The sequence below is a fragment of the Myotis daubentonii genome, chromosome 15 (genome assembly GCF_963259705.1).
Source record: "Myotis daubentonii chromosome 15, mMyoDau2.1, whole genome shotgun sequence".
Classification (NCBI taxonomy): Eukaryota; Metazoa; Chordata; class Mammalia; order Chiroptera; family Vespertilionidae; genus Myotis; species Myotis daubentonii.
The window spans coordinates 10,232,340-10,257,388 of NC_081854.1; the positions used below are offsets into that span (position 1 = coordinate 10,232,340).

General features: G+C 44.0%; 1 protein-coding gene and 1 long non-coding RNA gene across 2 annotated transcripts in view; one reads left to right on the forward strand and one right to left on the reverse strand.

The window, feature by feature from the left end:
• ARHGAP35 (Rho GTPase activating protein 35) overlaps positions 1 to 25,049 on the reverse strand; it is a 138,367-nt gene that overhangs the window by 80,789 nt on the left and 32,529 nt on the right. Inside the window, exon 2 of the mRNA XM_059666065.1 lies at positions 763 to 4,642. Coding sequence (XP_059522048.1) covers positions 763 to 4,452 — 3,690 coding nt within the window. The 5' untranslated portion in view covers positions 4,453 to 4,642. The remainder of the gene's footprint in view (positions 1 to 762; positions 4,643 to 25,049) is intronic.
• Positions 1 to 25,049, forward strand: part of LOC132216699 (uncharacterized) — a 207,008-nt gene that overhangs the window by 58,868 nt on the left and 123,091 nt on the right. The gene's annotated exons all lie outside the window — the stretch shown is intronic.

A 25,049-nucleotide genomic window follows, 5' to 3' on the forward strand; every position in this document is an offset into this window, starting at 1 on the left:
ATGGGACAGGTTTAGAAGTCACAGTGGTAAGATCCTTATTTTTCATTTACATACTTGAATACCCTTTACTGATTTGTGCCAATAAAATAATTATCACTTTTTCTAACCTAAAATATTATGGGGAAGAGGAGCCAGTAAGACATGTATGAGTGAGCTGTTTGTTTAGCAATAAGACTGAGGCACACAATTTTGGATTCAGGTATTTAAGTGAAGGAAGAACAAGCATATTGTCACTAGCTTGGCAACTTGTCAGAATACTGACAAGCTCAACACTTTCTGCTCATTTTGGTAATTATCATTTTGAACAAAGACAAGTCAAACTGTCTATTCAAGGTCCTTACTATTGAGAACACCAGCAGTAGCTATCAAAAACACTGCCTACCTTTTTTGTATTAAATATATTTTTATTGATTTCAGAGAGGAAGGGAGAGGGAGAGAGAGATAGAAACATCAATGATGAGAGAGAATCATTGATCAGCTGCCTCCTGCATGCCCCTTACTAAGGATCGAGCCAGCAACCAGGGCATGTGCCATGACCAGGAATCAAACCGTGACTTCCTGGTTCACAGGTCAAAGCTCAACCACTGAGCAACACCAGCCGGGCAACACTGCTTACTTTTATATGCTAAGTCAAACAAAGAGTAAACACACACACACAGAGTTTTACCAGAGGAAGTTGTCCTTGAAAATCACCATCAGTAAACTCTCACCAAGATACTGTGCAAGCTACTTCTATGACTCCTTTCTAAACTGGTGTCTTACCTTAGTGTTCCTTCTTAGACTGCGAAGAATATTTCTCCTCCTTGGATCTTCATCTGTTTCATATGGAATGACAGCATTGTCCCCTTTATAACCTTGGGACGCCTGGTCCTCCTCTTTCTTCCGGATGGGTCCCAGCTCATCATCGCTCCCCACGCTGAAGCTGGTTCGATAACTAGCAAACCTCCCGAGGCGGCTGCATCTTGTCCTGTATAGCACCGGCTTGCTCACAATGGAAACTTTGCGGCCTCGCTCTAGAGAGCTAGTGTCCATTTCACTATCAGAACCATTCCCACTGCCGTTAGACTGGGCTTTGTTGATGTTCCGAATGGTGATGATCTTGCCTTGGGTGCTGTCGTGGGGCACTGAGTATATGTTTTCTTCTTCATTCCTTGGCTTGACCACGGCGTCCATGGGCTCGGCGTAATCAGAAGGATCGAACCCATCTGGAGGTAGCCAGGTGCTACAAGACATAGACTTCCTCTGTCCATCTCTATGGCCTTGTTCTAAGTAAGACAGATCCCCCTTTGTAATTTCAAAATGGACAGGAGGCTTTGGTTTGACTGGCGGAGGTACTTTGTTGTTCAAAGTTGTTTTACTCTCAAAGTTGCTCATGAATAAAGACAGCCCATCATTTCCCTCCAGTTCCATAGAGAACTTAGAATGATCTTTGGACAGGGAGGGCAGTGATGTGTCTTCTCGAAATAGGCTGTAGGAAGGGGGCTCGATATCCTCTTCTGAATCCTGCAGGTTTGAGTTGCAGAGTGGAGAGCCCGCCCGAGGAGAGTTAAACACCTCCTCTGTGGTGCTACAGGCCTCGGCAGCGTTATCGTACATATGAGTAGCCTCAATGATGTTCTTTTTCTCCACCACATCTTTAAAAAACGGGTGGAAGAGCTCAAGTTTATGCTGGGGCTGGCTACAGGGAATGCTTGTGAATCTGCCATCAATTTCTTGAGCAATCTCCTCCCCCTCAGTCAGCTGTTCCCGACTTAAGTCGTTGTCCAGGACATCTATAGCGCCATCAGTGAGTGCGACCAGCTGGATGGGGATAATGTCCTGCACTTCACAAAGAAAGGCACGTAGCATAGCCAGGGAGGCCTTACGTTTGGCTGAATAAAAAACAATGTACCCATGGACTAAACGGCTTTTCCTGATGCTAAACGAGGAATGGTATGAAAGAATAGACAGTTCAATGCGCTTCTTGTGTAGTCCGATTGGTAGTTCAAGTAAAACAGAGTTGTTGCTCCCACAATGGGAAGACTTACAGGTTTGGGACTGAAGGACAGGCAAGAGTATGTCGTCTGCACTAAAAGGATCTCCACACATCAAACACATGACAATTCGCAGGTCAACATCAGCCAGATCTTTGATGCTAGCAGTAGAACTGACCAGGTTTAAGTTACGCTTAGAGTCCAGGAGTCCTTTCAAAACTTGACTGATGTGCTTTTCGTTAATGTTGCGTCCGTAACTAATGCCAGCAGAAGCAGGGTCCACAAAGACACACTGAAGTTTGCTAGCAATCTGCTGACCTTGTTGTATTAAGCTATGCAGGGTCTCCCCACTGGTGTCTCCTCTCTTGTTAACCAAAATCAGTGTCAGTGGGAGATGGACTAAATGATTATCTCGCCTACCAAGTGTGGACTCTCTACTCTTCTCTATACTCTCCACCACATAGGACAGAGATTCCTTTGAATTGTAAAGGCAGAGACATCCGTGGGGCTGAAATGTTGGCGTTTGGAAAGAGTTCACAGGAAGCCTGACATTGCCTTCTATTGGCCTCAGGGAAAGCTCATACATTTTACCATCTATCACATACTTGTCATCATTTGTACAAAGAGCTCGAATCTCATTGGCCAACTCTCGGGCAAGACCATCTTTGCCCAAGATAACCAAGTTGATTCTATCAATGTTGGGGTCAGAAAGTGAATTTTTCTGATTCCGGTCAGATGGCCGGATAAACCAAGAACTAATCAAGTGCTCAATCTTAGCATCCACACAAGCCGGGCAGCTAGGGCACGTTTCTTTTGTTGGGTGGTACACAAAATGAATGTGCTTCAGAATAAGGGCATCGCGCTCTGCTTGGAGCTTCTGTAATGCTTTAAATCGCTGTTCCTCCCCCAGAACATCCTGAATGACCCCCATCTTCTCCTTGCTGGGCTTGGCATCCAGCTCTAGCTCATAGAACAATTCTGAATATTCTACAAGCAGCTCCTGAAACTCTTCCTTTGCTCTGTCTATAATCTGCTTTTGGTGTTTCCCATAGATGTCCATGTATACAGATTCTTCCAGCCACTGGTAGAAATCTTCATTCATGATGAAACTACGGGCCTCTTCCCAAGGTTTCCCAGGAGTTATGAAAGGCGAGGTCTCTAGGTTTTCTTTAAATGCCCTTCTCATCTCAGCTCTTTTCCTCTCGTTCCGTAGTTTCTCTAAGTGGGCCTCATACAGCTGCTCTGCGGGGCCCGTATCCATTAAATCAAAGGGAATCCGCTCATTCTCCATGTTGTCAATGTGGCTGGTGGCATCCCATGGGGTCTCCTCAAGCACAACAAACCACTTCAAGAATTCTGACTTGGTCTCCAAGAGCTTTTTGGCTTTTATGCAGCTTAGGTGGTCTATTTCATCTAGATTGGGTATAAGAGCTTCAAAAGCTAATGGCAGGGCTGCCAGGTACAGCTTCCTTCTGCGCTCAATATGCTCGTGCTTGAGGCGGTGGATGTGCTGGAGAAACAGCTTCCTGGCTTTCTGAGTCCCTTCCAGGTAGACATAGTCCTGGTACTCAGGAGAGGCCTGCATCTTTCGGCTGACACTTAGCCAGTTCTCATTGTGGTTTTTCACAATGCGACTCACCAGCCACTCATATTTGTCTTTTGCCGTAGCTATCTGCTGACTCTGCTGCTTGAGAGCTTCAAAGTAAGGAATGATTTTCGTCTTTCCCCGATTTTTATCAATGAGCTGCACTAAGGTGCTGAAAGCCAAGTCCACGTTCACGTTGGATCTTGCAGAGGTTTCCACAACCTGGAGGTTCTTTTTGCTTAAGGCAAAAGTATGTGCATCTCTAATGTACCGCTCAACGCCTTCGTCACACTTAGTCAGGACCACCACTATGGGTTTTTTTGTTTTTGCAAGCTGATTGTAGAGATTGGAGACAAACTTGAGCTGGTCATCAAAGTTCCTATTCATGCCCCTGCTAACGTCAATACCAAGAAGAAAACCATCAATTAGCAGCTTTCCATCTGACATTTGTTTCTGCTCAAAGTCCTGCTCCAGCCCCAGCTGGTCAGTGCAAAAGTACATGAGTTTCTCAGCAGATGCGAGCTTGGTCGCAGCAGCTCTCTTGATATAGGGCTGTAGGGCCGTGCTTCGATGAGGTTGAAAAGTCTGATCATCAATGAATTCAGTCTGCTCCACAATGTGCATCTTACATTCCACGCAATCCTCCAGGGATCGGCTAACTTCTCCCCAGTAGAGAAAGTGGTCATTATTGACCACTCGCCCACCAAAGTCACTGGTGCTGAGGACAGAGGTATGGTCCAAGTGAAATTCATCAGCACTTGGGCGCACGAAGCGGTTGCACAGACAAGACTTCCCAATGCCGCACTGGCCCTTCTCCTTCTCGGTCCCAGACAATCCCACCACACTGATGTTGTAGGTGGGAATGCGGACATCTTGCTTTCTTGCCATCATCATCGTCGACACATCCTGCCACAATCAGCCACTTCCGAGATCAGATTAGTGTTTTCCAGTGGACCCGATGGCTTCCCAACATTATCAGCAGGGGCTGGCTGTCCATGCAGCAGTGTCAGGTCTTGTAGTGCTTGTGTACCAGTACAAGGTCAGTTTTTGCCACTTTTCATCGCCAAATAGCCAACATTTCTTCCTAGATGGAAAAAAAAAAGAAAACCCATCAGTATCATCATTTTGGAATTCAATTATGATCACTGAACTACAGCAGAAATCGACAAATACAGTAAACAATGAATGTTCCAGACCTAATACTGGTTGAAGATGTAAGAGTGAATAAGAATGCCATAAATGTACCCTCAGAGAGGCACAATGTCCTCTAACAGAGGAAGACATACAGTAAGCAGTGTGCTAAGTGCTAAAACAAGGGTTTGAGGGCTGCTTGGAAAAACTGCTGATTCCAAGGATAGGGCAGGATTAGTACAAGATGAGCCTGGAACATCTTGTTGTGCAAGAAAGGAAGTGCTAGGAAAAAATGATAGAATGCCTCATAAGGATACAGGAGCCAGTCAAAGGGGCTCCCACAGGTCAAATCTGAGACAGTCTGAGCACCAAACTAAGTACAGTAAGGAATTATAAGCCACTGCAAAATAAAGAAACCTTCAGATCGTACTACTGGATCAGATAAGAATCACCACTTGACGCTAAATCTAGGGGGAGATTTTGATGAGGAGCAGAGTATTTGTACGTAATTGCGGTGTTCTCTGAAAGGCTACTTACTAGTTGCAAAGGAAAAAATAAAAACAAAAACACTAATTATACAGCGGAGAAACTGGGCAACACTTTGGGTAATGAAAATTATCATCACCAAAGAGGGCTAGAAGAACATCATGAGCCTCAAATGTGTTCCCCTGGGAGGATACATCACTATGCAGTATGATGGCTTAGAATCCATTACCTCATCCTAATCACAAGGAAACATCAGAAAAACACAAAATGAGCTAGATTCTGTTTAAAAATGAGGGGAGGGGGGACACCCTATACTTTAAAAAAAATAGCAACATCATAATTGACAAAGAATGGTTATGTAAACATTACAGATTAAGGGAGGCTAAAAAGGGACATCTTAACTAAATGCAATTACCTGACCCTAGACTGAATTGTGCACCAGAGAGGGGTAAAGGGGGATGCTATACAGGACATTATTAGATGAATTAACAACACTGGACTATAATGGAATATTAAATAGAAGAATTTTACTTATGTAAATTTATGAAGCTGATTTAACATTCATGTGAGAGAACAGCCACGCTCTTAGGAAATACACTCTGAAATATTTGGGGGGGAAAGGTCATAATGTATGTTACTGGTCCAGAAAAAAACCCTCACTAAGTTTATATAGAGAGTAAGAATGCAAATGAGGAGGTAAAATATCAATAATAGATGAATGTGGGCAAAGTATATAGGATATTCCTTTGTGCTATTTTAATTTTGCAACTTTCTACAAGTCTGTAATTATTTCCAAATAAAAAGTTATTTATTTTTTTATTTTTTTTTAAATATATATTTTATTGATTTTCCACAGAGAGGAAGGGAGAGAGATAGAGAGCTAGAAACATCGATGAGAGAGAAACATCGATCAGCTGCCTCCTGCACATCTCCCACTGGGGATATGCCCGCAACCCAGGCACATGCCCCTGACCGGAATCGAACCTGGGACCCCTCAGTCCGCAGGCCGACGCTCCATCCACTGAGCCAAACCGGCCCTGGCTATTTATTTTTTAACATAGTTTTTTATTGGTTTCAGGGAGGAAGGAAGAGAGAGAGATAGAAATTTCAACGATGAGAGAGAATCATTGATTGGCTGCCTCCTGCACACCCCTCACTGGGGAATAAGCCCGCAACCCGGACATGTGCTCTTGGCCAGAATCAAACCCGGGACCCTTTAGTCCACAGGCTGACGCTCTATCCACTGAACCAAACCAGCTAGAGCATAAAAAGTTTTTAATGTGTGAATATGGGGTGGTTTCCCTGACAAGAACATAAGCTCGCCCGGCCAGTGTGGCTCAGTGGTTGAGCACTGATCTAAAACCAGGAGGTCATGGTTCAATTCCAGTCAGGGCACATGCCCAGGTTGCGGGCTCCATCCCCAGTGGGAGGTGTGCAGCCAACCAATGATTTTCTCTCATCATTGATGTTTTGCTCTCTCCCTCTCCCTTTCTCTCTGAAATCAATAAAAATATATTAAGAAGAAAAAAGAACATAAGCTCTGTGAGGACAAGTCCCAACTGTCTTGTTCAATTTTTTTTTTTTTTTTGATCCTCACCCGAGGATAGTTTTCCATTGATTTTCAGACAGAATGGAAGAGAGAGAAAGTCAGAGAGAAATACCGATGTGAGAGAAATACATCAATTGGTTGCCTCCTGCACGCACCCTGACCAGGGGGCCCAGGCCAGGGAGAAGCCTGCAAACAAGGTACGTGCCCTTGACTGGCATCGAACCCAGGACCCTTTGGTCCATAGGCCGACGCTCTATCCACTGAGCCAAACCGGCGAGGGCCTATCTTGTTCACTTCTGCGTCCTCAGTTATGACACAGTGCTTGACACAAATATTACTGAAAAAGTGGATAAATGAATGACTATGAGAGCATATTAAAGAGTCTTCAGATCCAGTCTTTTAGATTTAGGAAAACCTTTGTGAAAGAAGTTCCATCTCAGGTGAGACCTGAAGTAGACGGGATGAAATGAGCAAAGACTCCTCTCTCTCCAGAAAAAAAAGCATGGGCAATGGGGGAACCAGCTGAAACCAAGTGTGAGTGGGGAAGCGATGGGAGAAATGCACTAGCTGGTGAGCAGGAGCCAGATCAAGCCACTTTCAGAGAGCTTAGATTCTTTTTTTTTCTTTTTTTTATTGCTTAAAGTATTACAAAGGGTATTACATATGTGTCCTTCCCCCCCCTCCCCCCCCCTCCGCCCTTAGATTCTTTTCTGAAGGTTGTGGAAGCACAGACTGTGGCTGAAAAGTGGCACCGTGCAGGACTTAAAGTTTGAATAGATGAAGTAATACAATGTTATGATGTCTTACAAATTCTTTAGAAACTTTCCAGCTAAGTAAGTCAGATGTGTAGTCTCTGGCTGCCTCTACAGAAATGGTCTTCTGACTACTACTGTTTATGTTGCACTGCCATCTACTTAGACGCACAAATAAGACTTTGCAAAACTGCAACCAAATAGACAGTCTCCTGAGAGCACCCAAAGAGGAGAATTTAAAATAAACAGAGCAATTTTCTCTTGAATCTCATTTCTGTCTGGTAGGTACCCAATATTTCCACAACCTTACTATGTTTTTGTGGCCTATCTCATAAGAAATGTTGCCGGAAGTCAGACACCAAATGTTATTCTGACTAAGACTAGGGGGCAAGGAATGGGAGAGCACAGCTGTCCCCTACGATAACTTCTCAGACCTTTCCAAAACACCCGTATCTTCCTCTGCTACCCAGAAAGTCAAACCCCCTATGGAAACAAAACGTGGCTGGATGTGGTATGTAAAACTCGTGACTATTTTCAAAAGAGAAATCTCAGCCACTGCAAGCAATGGCCTCCAGATAACCTCAGCGGCATGCTCCGAAAGAAGCTAAGTTCCAGATTCCAGCAGGCACCCATGGGAGAGACAAGACAAAATAAATCTTCCTGAGCCCCACTCCCACCCTCACCTCCCTGGGGAATTGCTTACCTAAGTAGAATTATGAGATGTTTATGAATACCTAAATAAAGTATGTTTACGCACATCCTCTGAAATACCTGAAAAGGAAAGCTGGGAAATCTAAGTGCTTTTGCACATTATTCTGTAGCGCACATACACAATTTTGTTTCAACGCATGAGGAGGCCTGGGTTGTTAAAACGGAGACTCAGGTGGGAATGTTGATGAAGGTTTCAAGGGTGCTGCTCCCAATACAGGGCCCTTCTCTATCAATTCCTAATCCCAGGGACTAGCAGGAGTCAAGGCCACCCATTTGACCAATCTTAAAACACAACTTGGTGACACAGGTCCTACTTCAAGTGACTGCTGCATGCACCTGGCAAATCAGTCCACGTATTCTCTGTAAAGTGGGCCAAATAATCTCCCTTCACAGAAATCTCAGGAAAACACACCCTGATCTGCTCTTAAACCTCAAGAAATAAAGATATTGTCTCAATTTTGAACTATCATCCATTCAATACCTGCTTAGTTACAATTTTTTAATGGCATGTTACTTTATTTAGTCCATTCAAGTTAGTCTCAGTTATCTGAAGGAAGCTAAAGAAAATAACATTCTCAACTCAAGAATGTAGCAACTGATATTTTAAACCCATAATGCTAACTAACTTTTAAAAAGCCACACCAAAAAGAGAGAGAGATAGAGATAGAGATAGAGATAGAGATAGAGAGAGAGAGAGAGAGAGAGAGAGAGAGAGAGAGAGAAAAGAAAAAGCTGGCATGGGAGTGGTTAATTTTTGGACACCTGGTAACTTTCCACTTGTTAGAAACCTAATAAGTTTCCTGGTATAAGTATGCTCTTCTTACATGTCTGTCTTTGATGTCTGGATAATGCAGTTTTACTAGTTCCTCAATTGGACTGAATTACACAGTAAACAAAGACTGTTATAAATCTAAAAACGTCTTAAACACTTGGTTTAAAGGAAATAACCTTAAGTGCTTGGTCACAAACACATTCAACTTTTCTAAGAGGTGGGTAAAAAAAAATTAGCTGAGTCACTAAATTTAATGATCTGAAGGCCACAGAGAAAGAGAAAGTAGAAGACAACGCATGTCTTTAATTTTAATCTGATGGGAACTGGTGTTCTTAGTGGGCAACTAAGTTTCTCCAACAGCAAAATCTGAACGTCCATTCTAATCATCTGCCAATACTAACCCTTTTAAAACCGAAGAGTTACTGCAGAGGGGGCAAAAATATTCTTTAAAACAGTAACTCCTTTTATTTTTCAGATTTACAGAGCTACTTGTATTAGAAAAATAAAAAACATAGCACTTAACATTTAATTTTATGCCATAAGTCAACTACTTCAGAAAGAAAAATAATTCTATTTTCAATTCTTTGTCACAAATATATGTCATGAAAACATAATACAAACATATGAGAACTTCTGAGAACCTGTCACCAGATTCCCAGAGTTGTTTATTTGATGTGTTTAACCAAGACACCAATTCCCCAAAGGGCGCCTCAACTGGAAGGCAGAAGGGGGGTGTTTTTTTACACCTCTCCAAAACACCCAGGGCAAGAAGTGGTAACATTCCCAAGATAGTACACATTTCACAGGACACAGAAATGCCTGTGATCCAGCATTACTATGGCTGCTAAAGTGCATATATACTGTCAACAACTCTATCAGTGTTTCACCCTCTACTCTGCAACCCCATGCCCACCACCCATCCCAAGAGGAAATGTTTCTGGGCTCTGTGATCTGGAATGCTCCATGATACACACACAGGTCCTTAACCAAACTACCATCTCTCCCTATGAGTACAGTCAACAAATTCTGAAAATGCATTTATTTCCAAACAACATATATAGAACACCACCAAACTAATAATACTATAATATTATATAACTAGGGGCCCGGTGCACGAAATTCGTGCACTGGGTGTGTGTGGGGGGGGGGGGTGTCCCTCAGCCCAGCCTGCCCCCTCTCACATACTGGGAGCCCTCAGGCGTTGACCCCCATCACCCTCCAATCGCAGGATTGGCCTCTTGCCTAGGCCTGAGGCCTCCGCCAGAGGTGTCAGGCTTGGACAGGGGACCCCCATCTCCCCTTGATCACTGGCTCTGGCCCCCGCCCAGGCCTGAGGCCTCTGGCCCAGGAATCATGCCTGGGCAGGGGACCCCCATCTCCCCCTGATCACTGGCTCTGGCCCCCGCCCAAGCCTGACGCCTCTGACCCAGGCTTCAGGCCTGGGCAAGGGGACCATCATATCCCCCCAATCCCCGGCTCCGCCCCCAACCCAGGCCTGATGCCTCGGCCAGAGGAGTTGACCCTCATCACCCTCCGATCACCAATCACCGGATTGGCCCCTTGACCAGGCCTGAGGCCTCTGGCAGAGGTGTCAGGCCTGGGCAGGGGACCCCCAGCTCCCCGCGGTTGCAGGCTCCGCCCCTGCCCAGGCCTAACGCCTCTGGCCTAGGCGTCCGGCCCGGGCAGCGGGGACCCGCAGCTACAGCGGCCCCACGATCGTGGGCTTTGCTTTAGGCCCAGGCAAGGCACCCCTAGCTCCCGGGACTGCCAGCTTCCACTGTGTCCAGCTCCCATCGCTGGCTCCACCCCTACTTCCTGCTATCACTGGCCAGGGTGGCAAAGGCGCCTGATTCTCCGATCATGGCTGGGGGGCAGGGCCAAGGCGGCCCCAGGGCCGCCTTGGCCCTGCCCCCCAGCTCTTAGCTCCCCCCTGGGTTTCCAATCACTGTCAGTGGCAGGGGGCTTCTTCCTGCTTTCCCTTTCGCCTCCCTGCATTGTGCCTACATATGCAAATTAACCGCTATCTTGTTGGCAGTTAACTGCCAATCTTAGTTGGCAGTTAATTTGCATATAGCCCTGATTAGCCAATGAAAAGGGTATCGTCGTACGCCAATTACCATTTTTCTCTTTTATTAGATAGGATAATAATCATAAGTATTTGTAAACAAAATATAAATATTATAAATAAAATATTATTATAGCTATATAATAATTATATTATGTAATAATATAATATGAAATAATTTCATAAGGAGCTGTTAGCAAAGGAAAGAAAATACTTGTTACCATAATTTTTTAAAAAAATTAATCCTCACACGAGGAAGCATTTTCCATTAATTTTTTGAGAGGAGGGCCATCGATGCGAGAGAAAACACATCAATTGGCCGTTCCAATGTTGGGGCTCGGAAACGAACCTGAAACCCAAGTACGCCCCCTTAATAGGGATTGGAACCCAAGACCCTTCAGTGCATGGGCTAGTGCTCTAACCACTGAACCCATCGGCCAGGGTAACACCTTAAATTTCTGAATGGGTTTTCAAAGCTATGAATTACCCTCAGCAGTTGGTTAAAATGTTTGCAATAAGTTGATACATGATAAGATTCAGAGCTACAGGAGAAAAGAAAGGGCTCTAACTAGGAAACATTTTCCCTGTAAGAGACTCCTAAAGGAGAATTTTGTAGACGAATTTATTTTCCAAATGAGCCAGGAAGGATTGAATATAGAAGCTCGAGTAAGAGAACACTACTCTGTGGTCTACTGAACCACTCAATTTAAACAAAATATTCTCTAAAGTCCCAACATTTTCATTTTCATATCAATAAGCATTAAAGTAAATTTTCTTAAAGTTTTTGGAAGTGGAGTTCAAGGTCCTTATTCACCCAATTCATTCATCTGTGAAATCAAGATGAATTTATAAAACCTTTAAGTGAGTGATGTGCACAAATGACATTTTAGGGTACTTAGCTGTAAACAGAAATTATCATCTTCGTGAACCTAACCGATGTAGTCTTCATTTCCTCTGTGTGACTTCTGTGAAGCAATGCCCTTATTCTGCTCATCTCTTCACCACATGAGAAGTGTCTTATGAAAGGACATCAAACTCAACAAACTCTACTACTGAATAGAAGAGAACTGATGACCCCAATTACAGAGCAGCTAAACCTTCTCCTTCCTTCATGATATTTCAAAGGAGTTAAGTGTTTTTGGATTATTCTAGTCTCTAATCTTTAGAATTGAGAACTGAGCCGTCCATCAACCAAATCAAAAACAGATTTATAGAGCTAAGATGATGTGTTGAAACAAAGAATGAATGGGACACTGTACTCGCTGATGAGAATCTTATAGTGTACTTGAGATGTAATACTTTTACTTAACAATAACTAAACCACAAGACAATAGATGGCATAGACCAGCCATGGGCAAACTATGGCCCGCGGGCCGCGGCCCGTTTGAAATGAATAAAACTAAAAAAAAAAAAGACTGTACCCTTTTATGTAATGATGTTTACTTTGAATTTATATTAGTTCACACAAACGCTCCATCCATGCTTTTGTTCCGGTCCTCTGGTCCAGTTTAAGAACCCATTGTGGCCCTCGAGTTAAAAAGTTTGCCCACCCCTGGCATACCATTTCTTGGGGCCCAGAGAAAGGAAAAGATTCAGATCTGGGTGGTTGGGGAAGGTATCAGACAGAGCTGAAGTAAAATTAGAATTGGTACGTAAGATTGGCAGGGCTTGGAGAGATGGCCCAAGTCTAAAAATGTGAAAGGGCATGGATAATGGTGACCAAAATGGAAAAGCAACAAATATGGTTTGGGACAGACTGACTGAACTAGTTTTCATGCATGGAGGTAGAAGATGAGAAGGGCAGCCAGGCCTCAGACTATGAACAGACTGTACTTTTACCTGTGAGAATTAAATATGAAAATAATCTTTTATCCCACCAGTGTTATTTACTGTATTAACACTGCTATCTCAACTCTTCACCCAACAAATCAACATAGTCTAAGACAGTGATGGCAAACCTATGACACGCATGTCAGAGGTGACAAGCGAACTCATTTTTTTGGTTGATTTTTCTTTGTTAAATGGCATTTAAATATATAAAATAAATATCAAAAATATAAGTCTTTGTTTTACTATGGTTGCAAATATCAAAACATTTCTATATATGACACGGCACCAGAGTTAAGTTAGGGTTTTTTAAAATGCTGATACGCCGAGCTCAAAAGGTTCGCCATCACTGGTCTAAGAAGTGGATCATTTTACATAAAAGAAAGCTCTAGCCCTAGCCGGTTTGGTTCAGTAGATAAAGCATAGGTCTGTGGACTAAAGGATCCCAGGTTCAATCCAGTCAAGGGCATATGCCTGGGTTGCGGGCTTGATTCCCAGTAGGGGGAGTGCAGGAGACAGCGGATCAATGATTCTCTCATCATTGATGTTTCTCTCTCTCTCCCTCTCCCTTCCTCTCTGAAATCAATAAAAATATATTTAAAGAAAGCTCCATTTGAATATGGCAGTTACATTTTTACCTTCCAGTCCAATGCAAATTAAAGTAACAACACGGGGAATGGGGCAGAAAACTATGGATTTACAAAGGAAGCAGGGCACACCTACGGCTGTTTAGTGTCGGAGGGAAGCTTTCCTCAGAGCCCCAGAATCTCACTCTATCCCTAGGGCTCGGGTTACAGGAAATCTCTGAAATGGGTCACCTGGATCTTTGGAAAGACTGATTTAAGTGTTTAACCATCTGGTATTGAAACATGGAATCTCACACAACAGATGGGCTATTCTTGGACACTGGGTATATGTGTGCATTCAGCTCTCACTATACCTTCTGCCAACTCAATGAACAGCACTCTCCAAAGAGCCCAATGAGGCAAACACAAGGGCTCAAAAACAATTTTCAAGGAGTGTTAACTCAGATGTTTAGTTTGAAAATAATCTGACATAGTTTTTTTTAATATTTTTTTGTTAATCCTCACCTGAAGATACTTTTTCCATTGATTTTTAGAGAGAGTGGAAGAGAGGGAGAGAGGAGAGAAGGAGAGAGAAACGACTGACTGCCTCCCACACATGCCCTGACTGGGCTGGGAATGAACCTGCAATGCAAGTATGTGCCCTTGACTGGAAATTGAACCTGTGATCCTATGGTGGGCGGGCTGACACTCTAACTACTGACAAACACCAGCCAGGGATGGCTTACAGTTAGTTTTTGGTGTTTTTTTAAATATATTTTATTGATTTTTTTTACAGAGAGGAGGAAGGGAGAGGGATAGAGAGTTAGAAACATCGATTGGCTGCCTCCTGCACACCTCCTACTGGGGATGCGCCCGCAACCAAGGTACATGCCCTTGACCGGAATCGAACCTGGGACCCTTCAGTCCGCAGGCCGACGCTCTATCTATCCACTGAGCCAAACCAGTTAGGGCTACAGTTAGTTTTTTAAAAAAGCAACTAGAAAAGAGTCTCTGACTCTTTACATGCCATTTGTCATTTTTGCAAATGTCATTTCCTGCTCCTTGGGATTCATTTGCCCCCGTCCCCAAGCCCTGGAAAAGTCACCTCTCAATTCCAGCACAGAAAAACAGAACTCTGCAGCCATCTTACCACCTAGCCAGCCCCATGGAACAAAGCAAGCAGCCCACTCTTCACCCTGACACAGTTCTCATGCTCTGAGGTGTGCAGAACTCTACAAGCCGGTCCCAAAGAAACACAATTTCTAAGCCAAGTTATTCACAGCATGAAATCAAATTCCCCTGATGAATGAAGGGGGCTGCTTTCAGCAAAGGCACTTCCTTGAACTTTATCCTCACCAGCTTTCTACCAGGTAGCTCTGGAGTTCTAATCAAGCTATCTGATCAAAGCAACTAGAAACAAAGACAAAACCAAACGCTGAGAAATCTTTCTCACTGATGCAGCACAATTTCTCTGGGTTACTTATATTAAGAAAAACAACAAGGAAACAGGATTTCTGATAAGCTGTAAAAATATTCCACAGCAAAGAAAATGCAAAACCAAAGCCAATTTGAAACTGAAGGCACTCCAATAAACCTCAGTCTCACAGGCTGTGTACCATTAATACTGTGAGCTAAGATTCTTACCAAACCAATATACAAAACCACAGCCGGGCCCTAGCCAGTTTGCCTCAGTGGATAGAGCATCTGCCTGTGGACTGAAGGGTCCCAGGTTCGATTCCAGTCAAGGGCACATACCTCAGTTGCAGGCTCGACCCCTGGGGTCCTGTGCGGGAGGCAACCAATTGATGTGTCTCTCTCATATCGATGTTTCTCTCTCTCTCTCACTCTCTCTCTCCCCACACTCCACTCTCTCTAAAAACCAATGGTAAAAATGTGAGGATTAAAACACACACACACACACACACACACACACACACAAATACAGCCAGGTCTTACCTTTGAATTTCCTGGTATTCAGATCAATTTTATATTGATTTTTGAAATGGTAAAGAAAACATAAAATTATTTCAGCTGTTATTTCTGAGCACTTATGATCTACTCAGTTTTTTTTTTAACTTCTCAGTAGAAAAAGTTTTTCAAAGAATGTTCACCATAAAAATTTCTCTGAATATACAAGAGTGGTCGCACTGTCCAGCCAAATGTGCTTTGCAGAGGACAGCGCTGAAGAAACAGGCATTTCTGTCAATTGGGAAAAATAGGTCAGGTTATTTTCAAGTCCAACAGTAAGCCTTACTATTCTAATCCCCAATGGCATTCTAAGATGGCATGAGGATTTCAGCCCATTATTTCTAATTATTCCTCATTACTCATTTGCATTATTCTATAAATTGCCAGTTCTAAAACAGGCAACTATCCTATATAATAAAAGCCAATTATGCTAAGTGTCCAGTCGTCCAGTTGGCCATTCAAAGCGTAATATGCTAATGATGTGCTAAGGCCGCTCAACTGCTCGCTATAACATGCACTGACCACCAGGGGGCAGTTGACTGGTCGACCAGTCGCTATGATGTGCAATGACCACAAGGGGGCAGGGGCTCCAATTGGTAGGTTAGCTTGCTGTTGGGGTCTGGCCGATTGGGACTGAGCAAGACGAGCCAGGCACACCCTGGAGCCCTCCTGAGGTCCCTCCCCTGCTGGCCAACCTCCCATGTCCCCCCCCCCCCCCAGCCCTGATTGTGCAACGGTGGGGTCCCTCAGCCTGGCCTGTGCCCTCTTGCAATCTGGGACCCCCTCGGCGGATGTCAGAGAGCGGTTTCAGCCCAACGGCGGAATGACCAGTCGTTATGACATGCACTGACCACCAGGGGCAGATGCTCAACTCAGGAGCTGCCCCTGGTGGTCAGTGTGCTCCCACAAGGGGAGCGCCGCTCAGCCAGAAGCTGGACTCACAGCTGGCGAGTGTAGCGGCGGGAGCCTTTCCTGTTTCCGCAGCAGCACTAAGGATATCCAACTGACAGCTTAGGCGTGCTCCCTGTGGAGAGCGGACCTAAGCAGTCAGTTGGACATCCCCCGAGGGCTCCCGGACTGCAAGAGGGCATAGGCCAGGCTGAGGGACCCGCCCCCGCCCCCGAGTGCATGAATTTCATGCATCAGGCCTCTAGTAAGTAATAAAAGTTATTCCACCTGCATTGATAAGAACAATGGTCATACAGAAACAGAACAAAGGCAACTTCTAAATCCAGCAAATTTTAGTAGGGAACAATTTGGACCCACAGATTAAAGAATTCGGGATTCACACAAGCCAAATCAATACTCAGGTTCCTCCTTTCCATTTTCTGGCCTCCACGTTTACTTACACTTGCCTTGCTTGAAATGAATTTAAAAAAAACAGAAGTCTGAGAGAAATGAAGAAGAAAAAAAAAAAGAATACTACAAGACAGAACATGCAAAGGGACCAGGATCAGCACTAAATTGTGCCCTAGGCCCAATTAATCATATGTGAAAATCTGCAAATTGAGGTATGTATAACTGAGGAGATGAATATTTAAGTTAATATATCTAACTAGATTAACAAGCTGCATTTTTCTGGATGAAAAGATAGTGTATGTAGGGACTCTTAACAAAAGTTATTATGAAAAATATTTCTTAATCAAATATTTATCACCTTGATTTTTAAAAATGTTTTTACTGATTTTAGAGAGAGGAAGGGAGAGAGAAAAACACAGATGAGAGAGAAACTTTGGATGAGATGGGATGCCTCCTGCATGCCCCCCCACTAGAGATCGAGCCCACAACCCGGGCATGTGCCCCGACTGGGAACTGAACCAGACCTCCTGGTGCAAGGGTTGATGCCTAGCCACTGAGCCATGCTGGCCAGTCAGCTGGTCAATCACCTTGATGTTTTAAAAACATATTTCAGGTTCCTATTGTGAAGCTAGGAAAAGAGATATGATTTAAAAAAAAAAAAAAAAGAACAAGTTGTGTTTTCCTTCTATTTTTTGACTTAGGTTGGTTACATGAGTTTTCACCTAATAAGTTTTCATAGTGTACATGCTTTACACACTTTATAGCTTTTTAAAAGGATAGAATTCAGAAAAATGAAGAAACCCAAGCTCACATGGCTAGCAAGCAGAGCTAGGGTTTGAACATGGCCCTCTCTCAACCTCTAGGGATCACCCACAGAGATCCACTCTCCTTCCCCCTATACTAGGCCCCTGCCTGGGGGCTTATCAAACAGGTGACTCTAACCCTCCCTGGAACAAGTGAGAAGAAACATTGAAAAGCAATGCCCTGGTCCCAGATGTAACTGGCAGTTTTTCAGCACTAAGGCATCAGACCTTCCAGCCTTAAAACAGAGTGATTCAATTTGACCTGTTTTATATACTGGGATCCCACATAAAGAGAAAAATTTTTTTTTTAATATCTATAGTTTTAAAAGCTCAAAAACATCATGGTTCAAAAAGCCGTTTAATAGTAAGACATTTGGTGACCTGATTCCTAAGACTCTGCCAAGAGACAAGAGTCAAAGAGCCTCCCAGTCTGTCCCCAGACTCTTCTCCCCTCATTCAGGAAACTTGCCCAGATCAATGCCTGCTGAGACAGAAAGGAAATGACTCAGCAAGTGAGATGGAGCATGGTCCAGAAGCCAGGTCCCCTGGCACCACCTCCAGCCATTCACGCCTCCAGTAAGGTCTTCCCATTCTACCATGCTGTCCTGGCCAGACAACTGGAAAAGAGGGCAGAAGGCAGGTAGAGAGGGAGAGGTTGGGGACAAATCTGTGGAGAGGTCTGTCACACTGAGGAGAGTCTGGACTTTATCACCTGAGAAACCCTCAGGATTCTGAGCAAGAATAGCATGGTCAGGTCTGGGTTGAGAAGGGGACTTCTGAAAGTTACCCTTGTGTTCTCACCCTCCCCCTTGTTATTTTATTTTTAAAAAATATATTGATTTCAGATAGGAAAGGAGAGGAAGAGAAAGAAACATCAATGATGAGAGAGAATCACTGATCAGCCGCGTCCTGCATGCTCCCTACCAGGGATTAAGCCCGCAACCGAGGAATCAAACCATGACCTCCTGGTGCATAGGTCGATGCTCTACCACTGAGCCACACTGGCTGTCTGCTATTTTATGCTCACCCCAGTAGGTAAATGTTTCCCATGCAAAGGCTACTTCAAACCTAGTCATAATAAGCACCATGAAAAACAACTGCTTACGATGGAAACACTGACACAGTGGTGGTGTAAAATGCCCCTTTGAAAAGCCTTGTCAGGGCTCTGTCTTTGTAATTTAGCGGTGGCTCACAGGAAACGCCGGGAGAGCCAGATTCTTTCTGACTGTGCTCAAGGCCATAATTTCCTTCCCATACTTAAACGGATGACCCTGTGTCTTACTGTCAAGGGAGTCTGCCAAGGGGAAAGGGCAGATAAATAAGAAGCAAAATCTGAAGAAAATAGGTCAATTAGAAAAAAAAAAATTCCTAAGATTCTTCTTGGAATTAACAACTAAAAGAACTTGCAGATGAACTGCTCGGTTGCCCCTTGAAGGCGGAGCTGAGGAGAGCGGGCAGCCAGCTCCTTCAGGTAACAGATGTGAAGCTGAAGAGAAGGGAAGCTGCTGAGACGGGGCTCTAACTAGGCCTCTCCCACCCCACCCCCACCTGGGGAAGAGATGATGAGATTAATAAAGATCCTAGAATCCAAATGACTGGGAAGGTGACAAAAAGGAGTGACATTCAGCCAGCACCATTTGTTACCGTTACAATCCACACCACAGACATACTTTCATGAGCTTCTGCTACATGTTCTATATAATACCTACCTACCACCCACCACTTCAAGATAAATTTCAAACTATGCAAGTAACATGTCCTGCTGGGGAATCCAAAAATAACTAAGAAAACACTTGCAATCATATAAGGAATTTAGAACAAATGGCATTTTCTATAAAATGCTAGCTTCATGATTTTCCCTAAGATAACAGACCAAAATAGAAACCAGTTCTTCCTTCCTTATCAACCACCATTCCTTGAAAGTTCTTGGCCAGTAATGTTCATGAAGATCAGAGTTAACTTCTTATCACTACACTTCAGCTCTCAGACTTCGAAGGAAAACAGGTCTAGCCTCCTCTTTCATGATAGCTGCCCTCTCTACTAGAGGAAATCACCTGGACTTCGTGTATTGGGCTGCTATTCAGAAAACCCTGTCGGGGTTCAGATGATCAAAAACATACTCTCATTTGGATAGAACATACCTTTCTCAGTCACATATGCACAGAATGCCCCCACACTGTTTCATCCCAACATAAACCCACTGAGTGTTTCCCTCGGTGACCTCACCTCTCTATCACTCCCCTGGTCACACATGGCCCTGAGGACTTACCACAGCTACTTTCTTTCAAAAAGTCTTGAAATCAATGTACAAGAAATAGCTACTGCTAATTTCTAGCGCAGAATGGAATAGTAAAGTAAACCACCATTATTAAACCTGATCAGCAGACTGACTTTGACCACCCACAGCATCAACTATTTAAAAACCTTAAATGAAAACTTTTCTAGCATGGCTAATGTGACTACTACAGTGTGCAGGGGGGAAAAAAAATTAGTGATGAAAAGAGTTATTCAACCCAGCTCCCGTACTTCTACTCCTCAGACCACTCACCTGCTCTTGCTTTCATCGATTATTTTGACTTTCTGCTCAGAAAACCCGATTAGTGAATAGTGTAAGGGAGCCTATTGGGCTTAATTTTGCTATCCCTAACAGGACAATCCCTCTAGCTACCATCAAGAGCACAGGTGTCACCATGTAAACTTATGTAACTTGTTTACACCAAAATGGTATCAAACACACCACCCCTTCAGTCTTCTTCATTAAAGACATCCTGGGTTACACTCTAGGCTGAAGAAATGATACACACTCCCCTGAGCCCCTTCTGCCCAGTGAAGAATCATTCACAGCCCTAGCCAGTTTGGCTCAGTGGATAGAGCATTGGACTGCAGACCAAAGGTCTCAGGTTCAAATCCGTCAAGGGCACGTACCTTGGTTGCAGGCTCCTCCCCAGCCCAGGCCCTGGTCAGCTCGTGCAGGAGGCAACCAATCGATGGGTTTCTCTCACATCGATGTTTCTGTCTTTCCCTCTCCCTAAAAAATCAATGGAAAATTATCTCCAGATTAGGATTAACAAAAAAAAAAAAAAAGAAGCCCTAACTTCTTTTTGGCTCAGTGGATAGAGCGTCGGCCTGCGGACTGAAGGGTCCCAGGTTCAATTCCAGTCAAGGGCATGTACCTTGGTTGTGGGCACATCCTCAGTAGGGAGTGTGCAGGAGGCAGCTGATTGATGTTTCTCTCTCACTGATGTTTCTAACTATCTCTCTCCCTTCCTCTCTGTAAAAAATCAATAAAATATTCTTTTTTAAAAAGGAAGAATCATATACAATAGAGTAGGGTGGGGTTTCTCTCACTGTTGGTTGTTTTTTATTAATTGAGGGGGTGCAATAACTTGTTGGCCCTTGAATTTATATATTCCTCCACTGTCTTAATCTAAAACATAAGAGTGGGCCATTTCAAAGATGGCAATTAAAATCTATGTACCATGGCTTGTCAAGTCTTATAAATACACTAGAGCCCTGGTGCACGAAATTCGTGCAGGGGGGGTGGGGGGTCTCCTCAGCCCGGCCTGAGCCCTCTCAGTCTGGGAGCCCTGCAATCTATCACCCCACAGAGGGAGGCCCCGCCCACCTGCTGCAGCCCACTGGTCCAGTGATCTGGGCCTCCCTCTGCAGGGCGATCATGGAGCAATGGCCGGGTCCCCAACCAATCCCATCGCACCCGCCTTGGCTGGCCTGGCACCAGAGGGTGTCATAGCATGGTTGTCCGGAAGGTCGTTCTGCTGTTCAGCCATTTGGTAGATTTGCATATTATGCTTTTATTATGATAGATGAGTTCAAAAATCTTAGGCTACTGAACTCCATTTTCCAGATTGACTATTTAACAGAAAGCTCAGCTCAACCAGTTGAATCATGACAGCTAAAAGCCTAGTCAAGAGCAATCAAAAGGCAACTGAGCTTAAAAGCTGCATGTCCACATTCCACACTGTTAAGGCTGCCGTGAACAGATGGCATGGACGGAGCTAGATGTGTTTGATACAGCCTTCTCACACCCATTCTCCATTCCCTCTCCAAAATCCGTATTCCTACAGGCGCAAACCTCACTCTATAATCTAGTACAGTAAGACCAGTGTTGTCTGGAGTCACAAAGTTTTATATGTGCTTGCTTCTAATTAAAGACCATTCAATTTTAAGAACTTAATAAAAAGCCCATAAACCTGTATCATTCCACAAGAATGCCAAGAATGCTAAGTACCCAACTAATATTCTTCCAAAGTGACCTTTATTAAGGCTGCCTCTACTACTTTGCCAACTAACATGTCAGGAGGCTGAACCATTCCTCCTACCATAGGCTCCTCAACTCTGTTTTAAAAAGCAAAGCCCACTGAAAAGCCTCTTCCAATAACCAAAGCAACTCAAATTCCGACAGCGAAAAGTACTAGTACAAACAGTCTCAAAAATGGCAAAATCAAAGTTTAAAAAGCCACTTACAGTGCCAGGAAATGATTCAGAAGAAGTCTGAGAAAGGTAATACTAACATTTTAGTGGTAGGACACCTGGAGAGCAGCCAAGAGGTCTGGACTTTCTCCCTAACTAGGTCATTAAACCTTACAGGAGGCAGGGAGGCACACAGATACAGACTAGTTAAATGGCATCTCACAGCCAAGCTATCTTGACAGCTTTCATCCGTCAGCAGGATCACTAAACAATGATGTTCTTCAAGGAGACAGGTAGGTCTCCTGGGGCTAATGATAACCTAAGCCCATGCAATTATAACTAGACTGATAACAATCAATTCCTGCCCTTGGAATGGACACTCAAATTCAATGGCTGAGAAAGCAAGCATATCTGCTGCTAGGGAAGCTAGATCACCTGGACCCCAACAGCCTCCTGTGTTCCTTCCTATGTCTACTTTTGCCCTCTGCAATCCATACTTTGCAGAGCAGCAAATTAGCATTTTAAAGTACAGATCTCATCTTGTCAATCCCCTGCTTACAACCCCTTAGAGCAGCGGTTCTCAACCTGTGGGTCGCAGCCATTGGAAAACACATATAGCATATCAGATATTTACATTACGATTCATAACAGTAGCAAAATTACAGTTATGAAGTAGCAATGAAAATACTTTTATGGTTGGGGGTCACCACATGAGGAATTGTATTAAAGGGTTGTGGCATTAGGAAGGTTGAGAACCACTGCTTAGAGCTTCCATCCTTGTACTAAAACCCAAAATCTTACATGTCCCTATGTGATCACATCTCCACCACTATTTTTCTCTTTAGACTCTAACCACTGTGTCCTTCCCTCCGTTCTCTGAATGTCCCATTCATTTATTCTCATTCAGTAAAAAACTCATTACATTGTTTTTGTAAATTACCTACAACTGTGCCAGGCACTGTACTAGGCACTGTGGATACAGCGATGAACAAGAGACAAAGGTCCTTGTCCTCACAGAGCTCACAATCTAGCAAGGGGCAACAACGAAAGAAGAGGTGAGGGGATCAGTAATATGGGAATCTGGAAGGAGAGTCTTCCAGGCACAATAAAGAGCAACTGGCAAAGGCTCTAAGCCGAATAATATTCTTCCTTTAATGTGTTTCTTGTTTTTTGTTTGTTTTATTTCAGAAAGAAAGGGAGAGGGAGAGGGAGAAACATCAATGATGAGAGAGAATCATTGATTGGCTGCTTCCTGAATGCCCCCTACAGGGGATCGAGCCTGCAACTAGAGCATGTGCCCTGACTGGGAATCAAACCATGACTTCCTGGTTCATAGGTCGACACTCAACCACTGAGCCACACTAGGTAGGCAATGTGTTTCTTGTTTAATTGTCAATTCCATCCTACCTCAGCACCAAACATAATACCTGGCTCAATAATTACCTGCTAAATGAGTTAAGTGAATTTGTGTTTAAAGAAAAAGCTAAAAAGGCATCTCCGAGTAATAAGTGCTGTCTCAAGTTATCAAGGCCCCTGCAGAGATTACACAGGTTTCAGATTTATTTATTTATTTATTTTTAATATATTTTATTGATTTTTTACAGAGAGGAAGGGAGAGAGATAGAGTTAGAAACATCGATGAGAGAGAAACATCGATCAGCTGCCTCCTGCACACCCCCTATTGGGGATGTGCCCACAACCAAGGTACATGCCCTTGACCGGAATCGAACCTGGGACCCTTCAGTCCGCAGGCTGACGCTCTATCCACCGAGCCAAACTGGCTAGGGCTAGATTTATTAATACAGTTTATAATCAAAGTGAATTTAGTGCCACTTCAGGAGAGATCCTGACAATATCATGATGAGTCTTAGTCACCAGGTCATCAACCCAGAGAGAGGTCAAACCATGCAAAGTAGAGAATACCTTCAAAGATCATAAAATAACCAATACATTCAACTGATGTAGAAAAACGTATTTATTTCCATGGCTTGCCCAACCCACTGACAGCTCTACCAACTGCAAGCCCACCTTGGATGAAGTGTCCCTCTCCCACTCCACTACTACGGCCCTAGTTGTGCCCGTTTCATTCCAAAGTGTGGAATACCATGAATTGCTTCATAGGCCTTTCCCACACCACATCACTGTGTCTGTGCTCTGAGTTAATTTTAAAAGTTTTTGTTATAACACTTCCACCCCAATTTAACTCCAATCTACCTTTCCAACCTTATTTCCAACTATCCTTCAACAAGAAGTCCATGCTCCAGATACACTTCCCTGGACAGGCCTTGTGCATTCCTGCTTCCAAACGCACACAGGCTCTACCCCTTGTCTGGAATGCCATTCCTCATCTCCACCTGTCTGAAAGTCATCAGTTTAAAATGATGCCCTCCCTGCCCATCCCCACTATGGCAAATTCATCATCCCCAAGCAACGACACCATTTCTTTGGCCACACATGCACTTCTTATACTCCTCTCTGTATCACCAGAACTGAAGGCCTACAAACTATTGTATATATTTCCCAGACTCCTTTGCCAGCTGGCCTCCCATTCGGTTCTGTCTAAGGCTGGAGACTAGTGGCAGGAAGAGACACACAACATTTTTTTCCTGCTTCGGGTCTGTCTGCAGCAGCAGCAGTGAGCAACTGTGAAGGACTGCAGGCAACTGCACACACCACGGGCTCTAGGAGCACCAGCGGAGTGCTGGCTTCTGGGTTCCTGCAATATGGCTCCAGCAGTAGCAGCCACAGTCCGCAGATGCCTGTGAGTGCAGACTCCTGGGCTCCAGCCCAAAGGCAGCTTCCTGATCTTTGGGTAACAAACTCCTTTCTCCTTCTTGCTCCTCCACAGACACCCTCTTTCCCTCCTTTTGCGCTTCTAGCCCTTCCAACACCTCTGTAACAAACCTCTTGCATTTAAATCCCTTTCTGCTTGAAGTATCCACAGAGTGGCTTCTACTTTCCTGATTGGACAATAACTGGTACAACAGTAATAATGAGGAAATAAAAATAGCACTATCAACTAAGATGGAGCATGAAGAACACCGATTTTTAAGAAATATCCCATAAAACAAAAAACTAGAAAACATCTCCCTATGTATATTCCCATGTAATTTTTTTGAGTTCTAGAACCT